The sequence below is a fragment of the Megalops cyprinoides genome, chromosome 17 (assembly GCF_013368585.1).
Source record: "Megalops cyprinoides isolate fMegCyp1 chromosome 17, fMegCyp1.pri, whole genome shotgun sequence".
Taxonomy (NCBI): domain Eukaryota; kingdom Metazoa; phylum Chordata; class Actinopteri; order Elopiformes; family Megalopidae; genus Megalops; species Megalops cyprinoides.
The window spans coordinates 14,144,058-14,163,281 of record NC_050599.1 but is presented as its reverse complement, the minus strand read 5'-3'; the positions used below and the strand labels follow the sequence as shown (position 1 = coordinate 14,163,281).

At 42.0% G+C, this 19,224-nt stretch overlaps 2 protein-coding genes and 1 non-coding gene across 4 annotated transcripts in view; 2 read left to right on the top strand and 1 right to left on the bottom strand.

The window, feature by feature from the left end:
* Positions 1-140: 140 nt before the first annotated feature.
* Positions 141-3,359, bottom strand: si:dkey-221h15.4 (uncharacterized protein LOC563950 homolog). Its single transcript, XM_036550609.1, has 6 exons — positions 2,745-3,359; positions 2,316-2,450; positions 1,909-2,008; positions 1,167-1,311; positions 794-919; positions 141-369 (listed from the first exon to the last, which is right to left on the bottom strand). Exons 1-6 carry the CDS (start codon positions 3,108-3,110, stop codon positions 198-200), a joined length of 1,044 nt encoding a protein of 347 aa, XP_036406502.1. The 5' UTR covers positions 3,111-3,359; the 3' UTR covers positions 141-197.
* An 892-nt stretch (positions 3,360-4,251) lies between these two features.
* trnaa-ugc lies at positions 4,252-4,323 on the top strand. The gene has a single exon. It is a non-coding gene; the product is annotated as a tRNA-Ala (tRNA).
* Positions 4,324-4,560: 237 nt separating this feature from the next.
* ift172 (intraflagellar transport 172) overlaps positions 4,561-19,224 on the top strand; it is a 28,625-nt gene continuing 13,961 nt past the window's right edge. For both annotated transcript variants that reach the window (XM_036550360.1, XM_036550359.1), the window contains exons 1-26: positions 4,561-4,794; positions 5,202-5,345; positions 5,500-5,612; positions 6,294-6,333; positions 6,461-6,526; positions 6,701-6,780; positions 6,901-6,988; positions 7,156-7,370; positions 7,895-8,018; positions 8,280-8,375; positions 8,828-8,989; positions 9,584-9,637; positions 9,866-9,969; positions 10,469-10,554; positions 12,338-12,450; positions 12,791-12,958; positions 13,304-13,440; positions 14,300-14,407; positions 15,102-15,186; positions 15,850-15,942; positions 16,406-16,483; positions 16,610-16,858; positions 17,551-17,629; positions 17,805-17,925; positions 18,634-18,778; positions 19,017-19,106. In XM_036550360.1, coding sequence (XP_036406253.1) covers positions 4,756-4,794; positions 5,202-5,345; positions 5,500-5,612; positions 6,294-6,333; positions 6,461-6,526; positions 6,701-6,780; positions 6,901-6,988; positions 7,156-7,370; positions 7,895-8,018; positions 8,280-8,375; positions 8,828-8,989; positions 9,584-9,637; positions 9,866-9,969; positions 10,469-10,554; positions 12,338-12,450; positions 12,791-12,958; positions 13,304-13,440; positions 14,300-14,407; positions 15,102-15,186; positions 15,850-15,942; positions 16,406-16,483; positions 16,610-16,858; positions 17,551-17,629; positions 17,805-17,925; positions 18,634-18,778; positions 19,017-19,106 — 2,877 coding nt within the window. In that variant the 5' untranslated portion in view covers positions 4,561-4,755. The remainder of the gene's footprint in view (positions 4,795-5,201; positions 5,346-5,499; positions 5,613-6,293; positions 6,334-6,460; positions 6,527-6,700; positions 6,781-6,900; positions 6,989-7,155; positions 7,371-7,894; positions 8,019-8,279; positions 8,376-8,827; positions 8,990-9,583; positions 9,638-9,865; positions 9,970-10,468; positions 10,555-12,337; positions 12,451-12,790; positions 12,959-13,303; positions 13,441-14,299; positions 14,408-15,101; positions 15,187-15,849; positions 15,943-16,405; positions 16,484-16,609; positions 16,859-17,550; positions 17,630-17,804; positions 17,926-18,633; positions 18,779-19,016; positions 19,107-19,224) is intronic.

Here is a 19,224-nt window from a genome sequence, read left to right as displayed (position 1 = left end):
TTTTAATATTCACAATAAAGCTCTTTGTTAATACCTTCCATATTTTCTTTGCATCCTCATATGAATATATTTCTAGCCTTCTGAAACATATTGAAAATAAATACAAGTCAGAGCTACCTCCATTAATCACGGCAAATGCAAGTGAATGAGTTCTGAAACATTTAAAATGAATTTAATGACATTCATCTGTTTGGTGTTTAGTTGAATTCTATCTGTGCATTTTGTGGTTCCCCAATGACACTGTTCTCCCTCGGTCGCTGTGGCCTTTTAAAGGTGATGACAGGCACAGGGACTCCTCTGAAATGGTCCATCAGATCCAACCCACCAAAGAAGTTAACAAAGATGATTCCCAATTTAGCTGGCATGAAACTGGAACAAAAAAGATGCCTTGAATCAACTTTGCTCTTCAGATCAAAATATAATTTGCAAGAATGTTTATCTCTACCTTCCAAGAAACAATGCGATAATGTGATTTGTGATACACTAATACGTTATCAAAAACTATTCTAAAGTTATTATTTTTTGTGTTTTTGTAAATTGTCTACAAAGTAATGCAATGTGTCAGCCTGTGAACAACCCATAAAAAGTGAACAGAAACTCAGTGCCCAGAATAAGAGCACTTCTGTCTGGGTCTATTCCAGGGGGACATTCCCTTCCCATCTCCCCCCAAAAAGAGCCATGTATTCTAGCCACTGTGGCCACTGGCCTCTGCATGTGTTTCTAAAGTATATGGCTATCCAAAATGTTAAAATCCACACATACACAAAGACCACAGGCAGAGAGGAGCACTAACCTTTTCAAGGCCATCAGGAAGTACAAACTGGAGGGCAATAGTAAGTACATCTTCTCCCTCAGAATGGCATCCACAATCCTCTTCGCAGCCTCACTCTGGTCCATGATTGGCAGAAACAAAGGCCACCTTAATTACAAAAAGAGAAAAGGAACTGTTACTCTATCATTGTGTGTGGATGTAATTTCCCCCCTTTCAATCTGTTATTGTTGTTTCACATCATGTCTCTTAAGTATGGTAACAGTGGTGTGTGCATTGTTATGTGTTTTTAACAGTAATTGCTATAGCCTGAGGACCAGTGTTTCCTAAAGCACAACCAAACACATTCCCAGCCTAAGATATGCAAAGAATACAGAAAACAGGTTTGAGGACTTACTTTGTCTGGCATCCTCCAAACATTGTTGTATTAATTAAGTAAGGGCACACAATGGTTGTTTTTATACCCTCCTTCTTAAGAACAAGAAGCTCCAGGGCAATTGATTCAGCAAATCCAACAGCTGCAAACTTGCTTGCACAATAATCTGTGAGCAAAGATAAAGCATATCTTTGATAAAGCTAAAGCATATTGTTTTTACTGATTTATTGTAGTTGATGGAAAACATGAATTGCCAGAAAGAAAAAATCAATATAATGGACACAACTGTGCACCTCCCACTCATGATATCAAAACTTAAGGGGAAATGATTGTTTAACTGAATTCAGGCATATCAAAATTATGTTTTCAGGTTGTCGTTATGCATCTCCTGCATATAACGTATGAAACAAATCATAAATATTATATAGGTCAATTGCCTGATGGACCAGTGATCCACTGATCAGTGCCTGATCATATGGACATGATCAGTATTTACTTTAAAATAAAATCAATTTGAAAAAAATCAATGATTTGTTTAACATTTATGCTAGGCTACTTCCTTCTTGGTTGGCTCTGTAAACACACATAATTCTCCAAACATAACTATGCCCAGGCCAAATCAGGTAATAACATTCAGCCTCGCTTCACCTCACCTACAGCTAGCTGTAGTTGGCAACTGCCTTTTTAGGCCAGCCACCATCTAACTCTACACAGGTGACTGATGGGAATGCCTAACTTGTATCAATGGGATCCATCCACTTGCCTGCTAAACCATTCATAGCAAAGAGACCTCCATGACAGGCCACACACACGAGATGGCCATGGTTCCGGGACATCATGGCTGGGAGAAAGGCTTTGTATGTCTATAAATTGAAGACAATGTTAAAAAAGTAAACATATAATGCAAATATAAAATGTAAATGTTATTAAGGAGTGTATATTTTAAATGTGGTATTGCAAACTGATTAATTTATCTCTGATTTTGAATTCTGTTGAAATGCAAGTGTGGGGAATAATGCTAAATTGTACATTTCCACAAAAATTCAACATCCAGTAAGATTTGGAATGGCACTATATAACAGCTCACATTCTAAAATGCTGCTTGAGAGATAACATGAGGTACAACACATGTGACGTAAACAATGTCTAAAAAAGGAAGCAAGCGCTCACCCAGAAATGAGCAGCAACATTGACCCTCAATGTTCTGTCCACCAGGTTGTCTGGGGCTTCAGTGAATGCGTACTTTCCAGTTACCACCCCAGCATTATTGACAAGGATGGACACATCCCCAACTTCCCTCTTCACCTGATCAGGTGACAGTCAAAGGACAGTGACAGAATCAAAACATATGACAGGTGAACCCCAAGTCTAAGGACGGTGCCAAAATACATTAATGGAGAGATGTCGTTTCTAAAATGATTACCATAGACATGGAGTCTTAAAAATACTATAGAAATATAGAAACACTACATGAACAATATAATCAAAATGTTTCTTACATCAGAAAAAAAATTATTTTAGAATAGAAATAAGATAGAATGCATTATTTGAAGTAAATCTGGGTTTATTTTTCCATTAAGTATTTGTGAAACAATATACCAGTTCTGCGACTTTGTACACCTCTGTGCGTCTGCTGCAGTCACAGGCATAGGCATAAACCCGCACATCCAGAGTACGCCGTAGTTCCTTGGCTGTCTTGTCAAGGGCATCCCAGTTGACATCCCAGAGGACCAAGGTGGCGCCGAATCGACCCAGTTCTTGCGCTATCATCTTGCCAATGCCATGTGCAGCTCCCGTTACCAGGGCAATCTCACCCTCCACGTCCTTCCTCGGTGGCTGGACCAGTAGTCGGACAAAAGCCTCAAAAAAGTAGAAGGTTGCCCCAATAATCAATTCAAAGAATTCCTTCAGAAACCACAGATTGAGGAAAAACCTCTCAAAGCACTGAATTATTTGATTGTGCATTGTGGTAGGTTTTCTTATTACTGCTGAAGTTGCTCCTTCTTATGTTACTCCTCCCTACTCCTTCTTACTCTGACAGGTTTGACAACTGATCAATCTCACTAACTAGCTAAATGTTACAAGTAGGACCATTTTCTTCATTGTCTTTCCTGTCTTTTCTATCATCAACCTCCCATCTGCTTATATTTTCCCCCAGCCAAGGACCACAGACAGCACCGAGATTTTCCCTGTCCTTCTGTCCTCAATGTGAAAGCTGATGCTGTCACTTGAGTGTAATTCATTTCTGGCATACAATCTGCACTGCGTCATGTTTCTGTTTGTTTGACCTGTCACCCAGAGGACATTTATTTGGCAGTTAATTTTAGACAGCAGTATTAGGATTTGCTTTCCACGTGATGACAACAGCGTGATAGCATGGCTGGTAGTCAACTGTGACGATTTTAGATTTAACCACCACATCCTCCCCTGTATATTTCAAACATTCAGTGACCACACACAGTCCTTTCAAATGGTTTATCTTTTTTGCCCCTCCTCATTCCAACACAAACTGTCTCAAGAATTGCTGTGAGAGCAAACATCTCAATATAATAGCATAAAGCAGCATCTCTGGCATGTTGGTATTGTCATACGGTCGGTTTACGTGGTTTGCACTCGTTGATGGCCTGGCCTTTACATTTTGAGCAGTCTAACAAAAGTCTACAATGGGAAGGGCATTCCTCAGCCTAAGCCGCGTGTTTCATTCATCCAAGCCTGCAACGCAGGATCTGCTCTGGTCAGATCCTGATAGTCCGGGAATGCTTGAGAGGGCATATTGATGTATACCACACAAACATGAGAAACGTAAAATGACCAAATTTGACATTTCTGTGTGTGCCCCCACACCCACAAAGTTATTTTCTGAATGCGAGTTTTCAAGCTAAGGCTAGGTAACAATACTTGTCAATTCAAAAACATGTCAATCCAACATGTTACCCCATTAAATGACAGGGAACATTTTTTGAACCGTTCAAGGTTCGTCAAATATCGCAAAACCATGGAATGATTTCATGTTTTTCAGGCCTCTTGACCTCGTCAAATGAACGGTATAGTACTACGCCACCTTGCTAAAATAAAGTGGTGTTTATCGACGTTGTTTAGACAGAAAGGGGATGTAGCTCAGTGGTAGAGCGCATGCTTTGCATGTATGAGGCCCCGGGTTCAATCCCCGGCATCTCCAAAGGTCACTTTTATAATGCAGCTTCGAATGTAATAGAGTTTATCCTGTTTGAACAAAACAGTTTTACATTCTCAATCTTTCATTTACACGATAGCGTTAAGATTCCTTTATAGTTTGAAATGCAAACCCAGTAAAAAACCGATTTAATTCACACTGCCGATCTGACGCAAATATATGTGCGTTAGCTACGTTCCCGCGTAGGTACGTTAACGTGTTGACGCTGGTAACCAGGGAGAGCGGATGTTTACAGAAATGTCTGCCATAAGTAGCTGGTAGCTAGCTAGCTAATTGACAGAACTACTCACACAGAATACAAATTCATTTTTTACAAATTCCCATACAGATGTCTCCGGTGGTTACTTAATTGTTAGCTAGGTAGTTACTCAAAATAGCTCGCGAAATACGCAAAGATCACCACGCTAAGTTTCAGTCATGCAGCTAAAACATCTGAAAACCCTTTTAATCCCTCAAGTAAGTTTGCATTTTTGTCGCTTCGTGGTTCGCTGCTTCGCTAATTTCCCGAATGCTGGTCATTCTATGGATTGGATTTTGCTAGCTAACATTGACCACCTAGGAATGAAAGATTTACATGAACGATGATCTTACAGCTAGCGAGTAGTTAACATTAGCTAGCTAGTCGGTCGGATACTGCTGTACGATAACGTTACCTAACGTAGGTTGCTAACCTGTAAGTTACTATGTGACACAACCAGCTATGTAAATCAAAGAGTTTGTGGCTAGCCATCTACTTCTGTAGTTTGACAGTTTCGAATGATTGACAGTTTGCCTGATTGAAAAGGTGACGTTACCAGTCATCAGTCATCACTTGACTGGCTAACAAACTGACATTTTCGTGTTAATCTGTGGTTGTTTTGTAGGATGGAGCTGCAAAGGTGACTTGCATGACTTGGGCACCAAACAACGCGAAGTTTGCAGTCTGCACCGTAGACAGAGTGGTCTTACTTTATGATGAACAAGGAGAGAGAAGGGACAAGTTTTCCACTAAACCCGCTGACTCAAAGGTAAAGCTGAATTTTCGTAATATTAGACGAGTAGGTCCGTTTCCCTCGTATTTTAAACGCCCTTGTTCATGATTTCATCACAATTTGAAACACGATGCAGTCTACTTTAGAATAAGGAATCATATTGATATGGCATACATTTGTCTCTTTGCAGTATGGAAAGAAGAGCTATGTTGTCAAGTCCATGGCATTTTCCCCTGACTCCACAAAAATCGCCATAGGTCAGACTGACAACATTATTTATGTTTACAAAATTGGAGAGGAATGGTAAGTAAGCCTACTGCGCATTTGTTCTTTTGAATGTTGGAATATAAAAAAAACTTGTCCACATAATTTCATACCAATGTTTGTTCAAGGTGTGTTCATTAAAGTTGTTGTTTTCAATCATCTTTGACAATTATATGGGCATGTAATTGTGTCCCAGTAAGAGACATCAAGGTCACAATAGTTGGTTGAATCTGGAAGTACTTCTAATTAACGTGTCTGTTTGTCAGGACAACAAGATGTTTGATTTACTATAATGGTTACTATACAGCTTTGCAAGTGCAGATACATTGCCTAGTGAGTCCTGAGTTAATGTTAACATAAAATGAGAAACAGCAAGGTTAATATGAATGTTATCTGTGCAATTTCACATGGAGTGGCAGAGCTCTCACCTAGTGACATGTAATTGTCAAAAGACAAACAACAAAGTTTTCACCATGCAAAATATATGTGAGGGTGTGAGGAATTGTCACATGTAAACTAAGGGTCCACTGGTTGAAAATAATGTGTAACAGGTTTCTTTAAATGTATGGTTGTTTTAAAGGACAAGCGGTGAGTTGCATCTCAAATCCCTGTAGTGCTCAAATTACTGTTTGTAAAAATAAAACATTCTTTTAGCTCTGAATAACCATGAAATGAATTTGATCACGCATATCTAAAATCGACTTGTTATGGTCCTCACAGGGGTGAAAAGAAAGTAATCTGCAACAAGTTTGTGCAAACAGTAAGTCATTTAATATGTTAATAAACAAACACCCTGTAGCTTTTGATGCTGTCTTTGATGTAATTTTAATATCCAAGTTTTTTGTTAAAAATAATATTTTTGTCTTTGTTGATACCTCCTTTTACAGAGTGCTGTAACCTGTTTGCAATGGCCTGCAGAACACGCTATTATTTTTGGATTAGCTGAGGGGAAGGTATGTTATTTTTTCTGTTATATTTAGTGAAGTGAAAGTTGGGTTATACATTTACAAACACAGAACAGGTATAACCAAATTTTCTGTGCAAACAAATAAATTTAATGGAAGTATCAAAATGTCTCAAATCTAACCATTTCTCCCATTCAATCAGTTTATTGTTCCTCCCACCAGGTTCGTCTGGCCAACACAAAAACAAACAAGTCATCCACAATATACGGAACAGAGTCCTATGTTGTTTCGTTAACATCAAAGTATGTATGTTGTCTCTCAAGCTTCTGATTATACTGTGGACTCATTTGGTGGACATGTAGCCTGTAGCTGTGTGGTGTGTTATGTTTGTGTCACGTGCTGCCTGTCATCTTCTCCGGCAGTGTCTCTGGGAAGGGAATACTCTCAGGACATGCCGATGGTACAGTCGTGCGCTATTTCTTTGATGATGAAGGTTCAGGTGAATCTCAGGTACAGCATCCAGTCCCAATGTTGTTGAAATTAGATTTAACCAATGCTGTAAGAGTTCTTCCACACATTTCCAATAGGACTGTATGTAGATTTGAAGTTAGTTTGTTGGAAAATAGGCAGCAATTAGCCAATTTTTGATTGCTGCTTTTCCCCTGTGTTCACGGAAGGGTAAACTGCTGACCCACCCATGCCCACCGTACGCATTGGCATGGGGTGCCAATAGCATCATTGTGGCTGGATGTGACAAGAAGATTGTTGCCTATGGGAAGGAGGGCCATGTATTACAGACTTTTGACTACAGTCGTGATCGCACGGAGAAGGAGTTCACCGTGGCAGCTACTAGCCCCAGCGGCCAGTCTGTGGTCCTTGGCAGCTATGATCGGTCAGTGTCATTACGAGGTCCATGAACTTCCATTGACCCACGCTTACCATTGCACAATGTCCTAGTACTCTATTCAATTAACTTTACACATAGAATTTAAGCAGTTTGGTGCAGTGAAAAGGAGTGGGGCTCAGAACCCAAAAAGGTTTCCAGTTTGATTCTCAGGTGGGGAACTGCTGTTGTATTTTTTAAGGGGGTAACTTGAGAAAGTCAGTTAAGCCAAAATTGCTTCAATTAAAGTATTAAACTGTAGAAATTGATAACGTGCGAAAGTATAAACAATTTTAATTATTCTGGAATAGGGCGTCTCCTAATAAATTTTTAATTAATTTTTTTTAGTTTCTCACATAACGTTGCAAGTTCATCAGATGCTGAAATGAAAGGAAACTATTAGTGCGCATGACAAAAAATTAAGCTTTTGTTGCTTGATACCAAGGACAAAGAGTGTGTGGTTAGATTGAATCTGGGACTGGAAATTTTGGCATGAGTGAAGTGAAAGCTGATCCCTAAAACTATTTTTCCAGATTGAGAGTTTTCAACTGGAGTCCACGGAGAAGCTGCTGGGATGAAGCCCCTCCTAAAGAGATCCCCAACCTGTACACCATCACTGCCTTGGCCTGGAAGAAGGATGGCTCCCGGCTTTGTGCGGTCAGTGTCACCACAGAAAGCTGCTGGTGATGCTATGGGAAGATGGACACATTGGCTTTTCAAAAAGTTTCACTTTCAACAAGTTTTCTCATCCTGAGATATCTTTTGGCATGCTGTTAAGTGACCCTCAGTGAGCCTGGCTAAGTGTTTTGGGATTGCAGTAAAATGTCTAGTTCAGCACTTTGCCACTTTGTAATATTAAATGCGTCCCATGGGTTTGTGCTGTAATTGATGACTTGTTTTGTAAACATCTGTGCTCAGGGGACATTGTGTGGAGGAGTGGAGCAGTTTGACTGCTGCCTGCGGAGGAGCATCTACAAGAATAAATTTGAGATGACTTACGTGGGTCTGAGTCAGGTAAGTTCTGTAAAGTTTTCAGCTAATATTCATTAAAGGAATTCATTAAAGTTAGCTGTTATTCAGCTGAGTTTTCCATAATGTATTGCAGAACATTGCAGGAATGTGTATTCAGTCTCAGCTAAGATGAAAATAACCCCAAAGAAATTATACTTTTATTTAAATATAAAGACCACTTTATGAGGTCAGATCAACAGATACTTGGTGTTTGAGATGAAAAACCGGAACATTTCTGTCTCTAGCTTACAGTTATTTGAGCATAATCATTTGTCTCCATACAGTGGATTCAAACTCTCAAAATACTGTTGTGTGTTCCTTGTTTTATGGATGTAAGTGTCCACCTGAGCACAGTATGTGCCCATAGATTTTTGTCATGTGAAACATGCCTGGCAGCAGACCCACAGTGTTGCTCATTTGCAGTACTGTAACAGATATGCACCTCCTACCTCCAGGTCATAGTGAAGAACCTCTCGACAGGCACACGTGTGGTGCTCAAGTCCCACTATGGCTACGAGATCGACGAGGTGAAGATCATGGGGAAAGACCGCTTCCTGGTGGCCCACACCTCCCACACCCTGCTCCTGGGAGATCTTGGCTCTAATAAACTGAGTGAGGTACGAGGCCCCCTGCCCAGCTGACCCCAGCCATCACGGTGCATGGATCACTGCATATCACACACCTGAGTAACTGCTCTGTCTGAGTGAGTTTTTCTTCTATGACACAACGAGCCTTGAGTGGATGCACCATTAAAAGCTGTCACACTGTCATGAGGGAGACAGTGCAGTGTTTTGTATCATGTGCCAAAGTTTAAAAAAAGAAAAAAAACAAAGCAAAAAAACCAAAAGTCCAAGTCATTGCCTTCCCCAGATTGAACATGTGTTATGTAGGTTGTTGTTTTACCACCTTTGTGAAAGTAGTTGACCGTTTGTGCACTGCATTAACAAATTGCTCCATTAGAAGTTCCAAGGACCCATTTAAAAATGTTCTAATTAAAAGTTCAAGGGCTGTCATGGTTCACTGTGCTAATCCCTGTTTAATTGAGAGTTTTGAAGGAGCCTTCGCAGGAGCTGGAGTGCTGTTTAAAATGACAGGCGTGATAATGGCACAGCCTCTGCCACCGTATCAGTGCAAGTGTAATGTAGTGGAAAAGGGGATGAGGGGGGGTTGTGCTGGAGGCTGGTAAACAGAGGCCCATTTCCATTTTACAGGTGGCGTGGCAAGGCTCTGGGGGGAACGAGAAATTCTTCTTTGAGAACGAAACGGTAAGATATCGCGTTCCCCGGCCCACACAAGCCCCACAGACATGCTGTTTACATCAGGGCAGTAACTGAACATTTTGCATTTTAGTAGTTGTGTTACAGTGCAGGCCATCCTGGGTAAATTTTGGAGGCTGATGTTCATTTGTTCCTCTGAGAAACTGGACATAGTAGTGGCTCATCAGACAGAGATTGAGACCTCTTTAATAGCTGTTTCATTTGCATCTCTGCCAGGTGTGCATGATATTCAATGCTGGTGAGCTGACTCTGGTGGAATATGGAAACAATGAGATCCTGGGTTCCGTGCGGACTGAATTCATGAACCCTCACCTTATCAGGTTTGCAGTGTGTCCCCACTCTCAATATCTGGTTAGACTTTACAGCACACTCAACACATTTAGAGTGAAATAACCTCACACCATTGACATAGATAGCTTTTGGGCTTTTGGTGACAATCAGGAAACCTTTGAATTTGGGAGGCAGGGAAGATCAAAATACTGCAAAAATGTGGACAGGAAATGAAGAGCTTTACCTGCAGTTGTAGGTCTAACACCACCCACCAGGTGGCAGTGTTGACCTTTAGTTGTGTAGCTTGGGAAGAGGATGGCAGGGAGTGAAAGCTTTGCACACAGCTGTCATGTCAGCTTTCACTGAGAGAAGTTCGTTATTATGAATCCATGCTAATGTATTCGGCTTGTCAAACCTGTCAGTTTTTTATTTTTATTTTTGTCTTTCCTCCTCATGTCATGGGTTTCTGGCTCCTTGCCTGAGATTTTCAACGCGGTTATTCCTCTTTCGTCTCGACCTGTCTGTTCATACATGTGTTTACATCTGTAGCGTTCGCCTGAATGAGAGGAAACAGAGGGGTATTGAAGACAACAAAAAGTTAGCCTACCTGATCGACATCAAGACCATTGCTGTTGGTAAGAATGTAACAGACCGTGTAAATTATGCTATCAGTAAAATAGGTTGGTCCCTCAGTATCCAGGGCATCATTCATTACTCTTTCTTATCGCACACACAGTTATTTCCCTGTCATTCAGTCACCCAGGGAGAGGAGGACTTGCTTAGGATTTATTGGGGAAGCATAGTTCAGGCCTGATGAGTCATCTGATATGCAGAATTTATCTCATGAAAAACAGAAGTATATTTGTACGTATTAAGATATGAAAGTAAAATATTGCATTTATTTACATTTATATTTTACATTTATTTATTTAGCAGACGCTTTTATCCAAAGCGACTTACAAAAAGTGCATACAGTAGGTACAGCGACAGTACGGGGACAGGATGTGTACAGTTCCACAATGAGACAGTTCTCAGCTGAGAGCAGCGTCTGTTTGAGGACGCAGTACTATCAGATTTTTACAATTACAGCCTAAAGGGCAACTAGTATGATACACTTTCGAACGGCAAACTTCAACAACTTCAAACGGCACAATGAGCGTCAGGGTAAAGGCGGCGCAAGAGACAAAAATTTATAAGCACAATTTAAAAAGCACAGCAATTTACGACAGCACTGATGGGCGGGGGGGGGGGCAGCAATTGTGTGCTGGGTCAGTCCAGGTAGAGTCTGAAGAGGTGCGTCTTCAGGCCCCGTCTGAAGGACTGGGGTGAAGAAGCTGTTTTATCCAGTCTTTGTATATTAAAATATATATATTTCCTTTATATATTAAAGTATATAAATTTCTTTTATGTATTTGTAACTCGATAGTACATTGAAAGTAACACCTGAAAGTTTTAATTGTACAAGTATATGTACTATACAATTAATGGCATATTTGATGTATATATTTGGATATTGTAAAAAACGGTATATTATAAAAAGTGTATTCCTGTACCAAAAAAACAAAAAAAACCTTCAAAAATATAGATTTATCCATCCTTAGTGTAGTCAACGTTCCTGAAACAATGCACCATTCAATTAAAAAGAAGAATAATCGTATTTCGTGGTGTCTGTAATGCGGCTATTAATTTTTCATTTTTTTTCTAGTCAATGCCGAAAATGCTGTCTCTTGAAATAAAGATGAAAGGTCTGATTTGGGAGACAGAGAAAGGTTTTAAAGCGAGCATATGCCAGTCCTGAAAACGCCTTTCAATTAGGAGGTGACCTGATTGTGGCAGTGTTGAGTCTGAGCTCACTGAGCACCGTGCACCATCTGCTGAAGCCCTGTCCAGTTCCTGTGCTAATTAAGTCCAAGCATGTCCTTCTGTCTTTTTTCAGGTGGTGTAAATAAGAAATAACTTCCATCCAATTTATTTCCTTTGACTGACAGGAGCATGTTTTTCCTCTGTCTGTGTGTGCTTTAAAGCTGGCCGGAAGGTGTAAATTGGAAAAAGCTTTCTTAGCGTTTTAGTCCTCAGACTTCTCATTTTTTTGCGAGGAGAAAAACAGATGCTGTTCCTTCTGCCCTGTGTTGTTTGTGAGCAACTGATATATTTTGTGTGAAAACAGTTGGATATTTGCTGTAATTACAACTAAATCGCAGCGCATACTTTTTTCCCCCCAACATGTCTCACTGCGTGCTTACGTCATCGCTGTCAGAGTGGTGTGTGCAATCCCAAGCAGATGTGACACCTTTTGACTTGTGTTAATGTCTTTGCTGAATAGCGTCCTGAGTCTTTACCTTCATTTGCTACTATTTCTGGTGGGTCCTGTCATAAATGCTTCTCAGGTAATAATGTCCTCTTTATGTCCCTTCTCAGTGGATCTGGCTGTCGGTTATAACTTGGGCACCGTAAGCCATGATTCCAAGATCGACTGGCTGGAGCTGAATGAGACGGGCCGCAAGCTGCTCTTCAGGGATAAAAAGCTGCGGGTGAGGATTGTGGGAAGGCGTGTGTTGCGAAAGAATAACCTGCCTGATGCTCTTGCAGGCCGTGGAATCTTTATACCGACAATTTAGACCATCAGTGTACAGCACAGGTTTGCCATTATGTGATGCACTATTTCGTTTCTGTTTGGTTGTGTTGTCTGTGTGAATTAGTTGACTCAAAAACAGTAAGAGTGACTTGTACACAGGTGTGTAAATACATTACACAGGTTTTATGCTGTCCGCAATTGCTACATAACATGAATCTCTTTCTTGCTCTTCCCCGTAGTGCTACTTGATCCCATGTACTGGTGTATATATAATTTGAGCATTTCTCTCGCCCCAGTTACACCTGTATGACATTGAGAGCTGTGTCAAGACCACGGTGTTGAGCTTCTGCTCCTACGTCCAGTGGGTTCCGGGCAGCGACGTGGTGGTGGCCCAGAACCGGGGGAGCCTGTGCGTTTGGTACAACATCGACAGCCCTGAGCGGGTCACTATGTTCCCCCTGCGGGTGAGAGGAGCAGCCCCCGATGCTTTGTGTCGCTGTTGCGCACACTGCTGCACGCCCTGTGCTTGTGTCTGTGTGCACCTGCTCTCCTTTCAGTCCACCTTCCGGGCTCCGTCACTTATTACTTACACACATGCGGCCTGGTGTTTTCTCAGCCACGCCCAAGTGAGGATTTGAGGAGACCACTGAATATGCTGTAGAGAAACAACGCAAAGCTAAAGCTAAAGCTACTAAAGCTGATCGCTGGGTCACGCTGTGACTGTTGTTTAGCGAAGTTAGAGGAAGGTGGAATAGGAGATATACCTTAAATGGATTTGTGTTTAGTATGTTTTGTGCTTCTGTGTGCAGGGGGATATCGTGGATCTGGAAAGAAGTGATGGCAAAACAGAGGTGATTGTGACTGAGGGTGTCAACACTGTCTCCTACACTTTGGATGAGGGACTGATCGAGTTTGGGACTGCTATTGATGATGGGGACTATTACAGGTTATACATGAAACATTTATTAATTTATATATTATAACATTTATTTGTTGTTGCTTTTCAGCTTAATTGATGAAACTGTTTTAGAGCCTATAACAATTTATTGAACATCCTGTTACAATTCAGGGTTACATATTAGACACTTTTAAGTGGGTCTTCCCGTTAGTACAGTGCGAATTCCAGCAGCACAATCTCTTATGTTGAAAATATGTTAAGTGATGCCAAGTATTCATTCACCAGCTCAGACTAACAAAAACACTTAGGAGTAGCAAACCAGCAGGTCCAGGGTGTGGGGACTTGGGGAAGGCTGGTCTATGGGAATGATGCCATTTTCTGCAGAGCAACGTGGCTGCCACAGCAGCAGAGTGCTGATGATGTTTCAGCTGTTACAGGTGGATGTCAGTCAGCAAGTACAGCTCCTGGCCAGACCTGTGTCTTGCTTGTGTTCTCTCTTCCTGGGGTCTCTTCCCGTGTTCACATATTTATATCCTGTCAGTCTAGTATCTGTGAGGGAATTAAGATTGGAAGATTGAACAGAAGCAAGATCAGCTGTGATATGCTTTTAAGGAGGCATATGAAAGCTACCTGTACTCAGCAGTCTAATTGTACTGTTCATTGTTGGCTGTAATTTGTTTGTTGTTCTGTATTTTGTTGTATTTGTGAATGGCGCTGTACAATGTCCTGTTCTATTCTGTACTTTTCTTCCCTTTTCTACTCTTTTCTCTTCTGTTATGTTGTGTTGTGTTCTGTTCTGTACTTTACAGTTATATAGTGTATGTTATGTATTTTACTCACCTGTTTTGTTCTTTTCCGGTCTAATTTGCTCTGTTCTGTGGTGTGTGACACGTGTGTTGCTCCTCAGAGCGACTGCGTTTCTGGAGACGCTGGAGATGTCAGCGGAGACGGAGGCCATGTGGAAGACCCTGAGCAAGCTGTCCCTGGAGGCGCGACAGCTTCACATTGCAGAGAGGTGGGTGCTCCTCTGGTGCTGCCTTTAACTAAAGTGAAGGATGACCTTCAAAGACAAAATGAGCTCTCCCCCTCAGTCTGAAACCAACATCTAAACGGAAATGTCCTCAGGTTACCTAAAATGAGCACAATATTTCTGAAGAGGTATCTGACTTGAGGCAAAAACCACTACAAAGCAGAGAACTTCACTGAGAGCACCTGCAGTACTCAGCGTGATGTTCTGGGATGTGTTCATGACTGCAGAGGTCTTCTTGGACCAGATTCATTTAGCCTAAGTAAGCACCAGGCAAGTTCAAATATGCCTTTTATAAGCATTTTTGCTAAAGTTACATTCCGATGTAGCGTAGCATTAATAATGCAGAGGGTGTTCGTTATGTATGAGTGGATTTGCATAAATCATGCAAGAGAAAACAGTTTTGTTCAGAGGAGAAGATGTAAATGAATAAAAAAAGGATGCTGAGATGATTTTGAGAAAGAACACAGCCCATTAGCGTAAAATACCTTTGTAGTGATGCAACCTCATTGAAAGAAGGGGTAATGTAACTGAAGTTACTTTACCGAGTTCATATCTGATCTTTACATTTAGATATATTTAGCTGCATCTGGGCCATTGTTCCTGATAATGTTCTTACTATTATAGCCAGATATAAGGCCACTGTGAGTTGTGGAATTCTTGTTTTTTTTTTTTTTTTTAGGTGTTTTGCAGCCTTGGGTGATGTGTCTAAAGCTCGGTTTCTGAACGAGACTAACAAGATTGCAGACCAGGTCTCCAAGGAATACGTATGTGAAACCACAGACCGTGTTTCGAGTCCTGATATGAGTTCTTTTGATAACCCTTCTCCCCTCTGGGTCTGAATGTCTGTGCGTTGTGCTGTGGTAATGGGGCAGTACTCTGTACCTTGTCTTAAGTCAGTTCTGATATCTGTGTCAAGTGTCTCCAAGTTTGGTCCTGCTCTGGAGTCAGGTCTACTCAATGTAAAGAGTTATCTCAGGGTTGGGTCCTGATCTGAAGTCAGTTCACTGCTTTGTGTAACGTATCTCGCGTTACACAAACAGCATTCCTCATTGAACCAGGCTGCAGGCTGGCTGGCAGCATCAAAGTGATTATGAGCTCCTCTGCGCATAATCACCTCCCCCGCTCCAAAGTGTGGCCATGCTGACTCAGAACGGGCATCACTGGGACCTTGGGCATCAGGCGGCAGAGTCCAGTCTATTACACCTGAGCACATACTGGGTTATTAAATACAACTAATACTCACACCTGCTCAGATCAAGCTTGTCCAAGACTTGTTAGCCATTGCTGAAGGGCCAGCTGACAGATGCCATTATGAGTGTAGCACTGGAACGTGTTACGGTTTCTGTGTGACAGGTGCTTTGTTTTTTCCTCATGAGTATGTGGAAATTAGGCCCATTTATCACACAGTGCCTTTGCCTTACTCTCAGGGCGGCGACGGGACAGAGCACTATCAAGTTAAAGCTCGGCTTGCTATGCTGGACAAAAATTACAAACTGGCAGAGATGCACTTCATGGAACAGGTAATTGAGCCACTTAATTAATAGGCAGACTTGCCCAGACTTACTGGAGGAGGAGTTTTTGAAAGTTAGGATTGGTCGGTGGATTTGGACAGCATCATCTTGCGTAATACATGAATACATCCACATACATCACATCTTGTGGTGGTCACTGAATATTAACGTTACACAAGCACTGTTCTTAAATAGTGTCCAAACGTGGCCTCATAATTGGTGGTATCTGAAGAATTGCAGCACACAGTACCAGCAGAGGTGAATTGTAATAACTCCCTAGCAAGCAAAAGTACTATGATTTGACTGAGTCCCAAGTGGAAATGCTAACAGTGCATGAGAAAGCACAACCTTGTAAAGTTTTCTCGAGTTGTTCTCTGGACCATAAAAGGAGCTGAAAATTGAGCTGTCCTAAGTCCTAATGCAACAGAGCCACTCCTCTCCCCTTAAGAGTGATGATTTGTTTACCCTGCAGAATGCCATTGATGAAGTAATGGAAATGTACCAGGAGCTTCACATGTGGGATGACTGCATTGCAGTAGCAGAAGCTAAGGTAATGCCTGTGTGACTCCCTACCATTTAGTAATAATGCATGTGTTGTGAATAAATGCATATTCATAAGCTAAGGAGGAGAAACGATAGTCCCACTGAGCCTTGTAAAACTACATGGTGCTGGCAGGGGCATCCTGAGCTGGACAACCTGAGGCGAAGCTATTACCAGTGGCTGATGGAAACGAACCAGGACGAGAAGGCGGGCGAGGTGAAGGAGAGCGAGGGCGACCATCACGGCGCCATCAACCTGTACCTGAAGGCGGGGCTGCCCGCCAAGGCTGCGCGGCTCGCCATGAGCCGCGACGAGCTCATCTCCAACAGCGACATCGTCAACCGGATTGCCTCGGCCCTCATTAAGGGCGAGTTCTACGAGAGGGTGAGCGTGGCAGGCCACCCAGCACGCTTTCCTTCATTCTGGTTATTCAACCCAGCAAAGCAGTGTCATTGCGTTATTGTCATTTAGCAGACACTTTTATCCAGAGCGACTTATATAGGTTACAATTTTTCCATGTTGCCAATTTATACATCTGGATATTTACTGGGTTAAGTACCTTGCCCAAGGGTACAGCGGCAGTCCTCCAATGGGGAATCAAACCAGCAACCTTTTGGTTATAAGCCCTGCTTCTTACCACTGTGCTACATTGCCATCTGACCCAGCAAAGCAATATCACTGCAGAGTGAGAAATCTGAGCAACACAAAAAAATAAGAGTTCTGCTTTCCATCTCGACATCATCATATGCCCAAACATCATGCCCAAACATGTTTGGAATGGGGGGGGGTAGGGTACAGGCTTGAGCGATTCACTACTTGTTACAAAATGAATGACCATTTGATTAGAGGTGTGCTCCGAATTTGACTTGTAGATCTGTCAAAAGAAGCTCTAAGCACAGGCTGAAATCCTGTTGTGGCTTTTGTGTAAATAAACACCTTACTGAGCCTTGAGACACTGGTGTCTCATATGCATCTCTGGTGTACATATGCACCGTGTGTTCCTGTGCTGTCGCATCTGCCTTCAGATTTACAGCACTGGGAAAGTGGAGATGAAACTGACTGTCTGAACTTTGCAGGCTGGAGACCTGTTTGAGAGAATCAGGAATCACCAGCGAGCCCTGGACTGCTACCGCAAGGGGAATGCCTTCAGGAAAGGTCAGCACAGTTTGAACACAGTCTAAGGCCTCACAATCAGTGTTTTTGAAACTCATTGGAAACTTTTAAAAGATAGTATTTTTGTTATGAATTAGGCTGTTGTATTTCATGTACGTTTGGCCTTACTTGCACAAAGCATTATGACTGACACAGTGGTTTGTTTTGACTTCTGAAGCTGTGGAGCTAGCTCGCATTGCCTTCCCTGCTGATGTTGTGAAACTGGAAGAGGCGTGGGGCGACTACCTGGTCCAGCAAAAGCAAATGGATGCTGCTATTAACCACTACATTGAAGCAGGGTGAACACTGGAGCTTATGTGTCAATTTCTATTTGTGTGTACGTGTGTGTGTGTGTGTGTGTGTGCGCGCATGTGCGTGTGTGTGCGTGTGGTGGAGTGAGAACATTGTCATAATTCCAGCATGATGCATGTAACACATGTGAACTGTTTGCAAATCATGATGCCAATAAAGCACCTTCAAATTTTGAATTTGAGTTTGAGAGAGAGCGAGCAGAATGCAGCAGGGCTTTTTTTTAGTGTGCAAAATGAATACTAATTTCCCCCATAATCAAATGGAGGTGCTGTTCATTAGGAGGCACAGGGCTCTGTCCCCCGGGGGGGGTCTTCTTTAGATAGCGCGGTGCGCTTTCATTGCCTTGTTGCGCCTCAACAAAGCTCTATCTTCCTCAAGCCCCTGTCCAATATGTTTCACTTAACCAGGCAGATCGTCGAGTCCCGCAGACCCTGACTAATCCAGCAGTGCTGGGAGGTGCCCTGGCAGTCTCTGAGCCCTGGGGGGTTAGACAGCTTTATTCTGATGGAATTCAGCAGAAGAGGCCTTTTTTTTAACATACCCTAACCATTCTAGCACACTACCACTACCAACAGGGGCACTCTGTGGCTCTCTGAAAGACTTTGGATGGCTGTAAGGCAGAGTTCTTTCAGTTGCTGTACGTTTTTCTTTACTTTGTTGGTGATGTGTTTTTTTTTTTTTTTACTTGCATGAAGGTGTTCCTCCAAAGCGATTGAGGCGGCCATCGGGGCTCGGCAGTGGAAGAAAGCGGTCCATATTCTGGAGCTGCAGGAGGACCGGGCTAGCGCCAAGTACTACCTGAAGATAGCACAGCACTACGCCTCCGTACAGGAGTATGAGGTGATTCGCACATGAACATGCTTTTTTTTTGTTTTTTATTGTTCTATGTCATTCTGGGGTTTGCAGAATGATCATCTGGCAAATCTCTGAACTTAACAAGGTTTTCAGAGTGTCTCTTGGCAACATGAGACCATTTCTTGAATGTTAATGAACATATTAATCTGAAACTTGGCATATGCTTTGCCTCTGTAGAAAGCCATGCACCCGTTCACAGTGCTGGTTTTCATTCTAATCCTAGGTGGCAGAACGCCTGTTTGTTAAAGGCGATCATATCAAAGATGCCATCGATATGTACACTCAAGCTGGACGGTGGGAGCAAGCGCATAAGGTATTCTTATTACTTTCAGAACTTATTTCAGAACAGATAAACAAACTTTAAGAACAGATTTAAAGAAAGGCAAGGCTGGAAAATTTGAGTTCAAATATCTTGCACTTTTGGAGCTGCA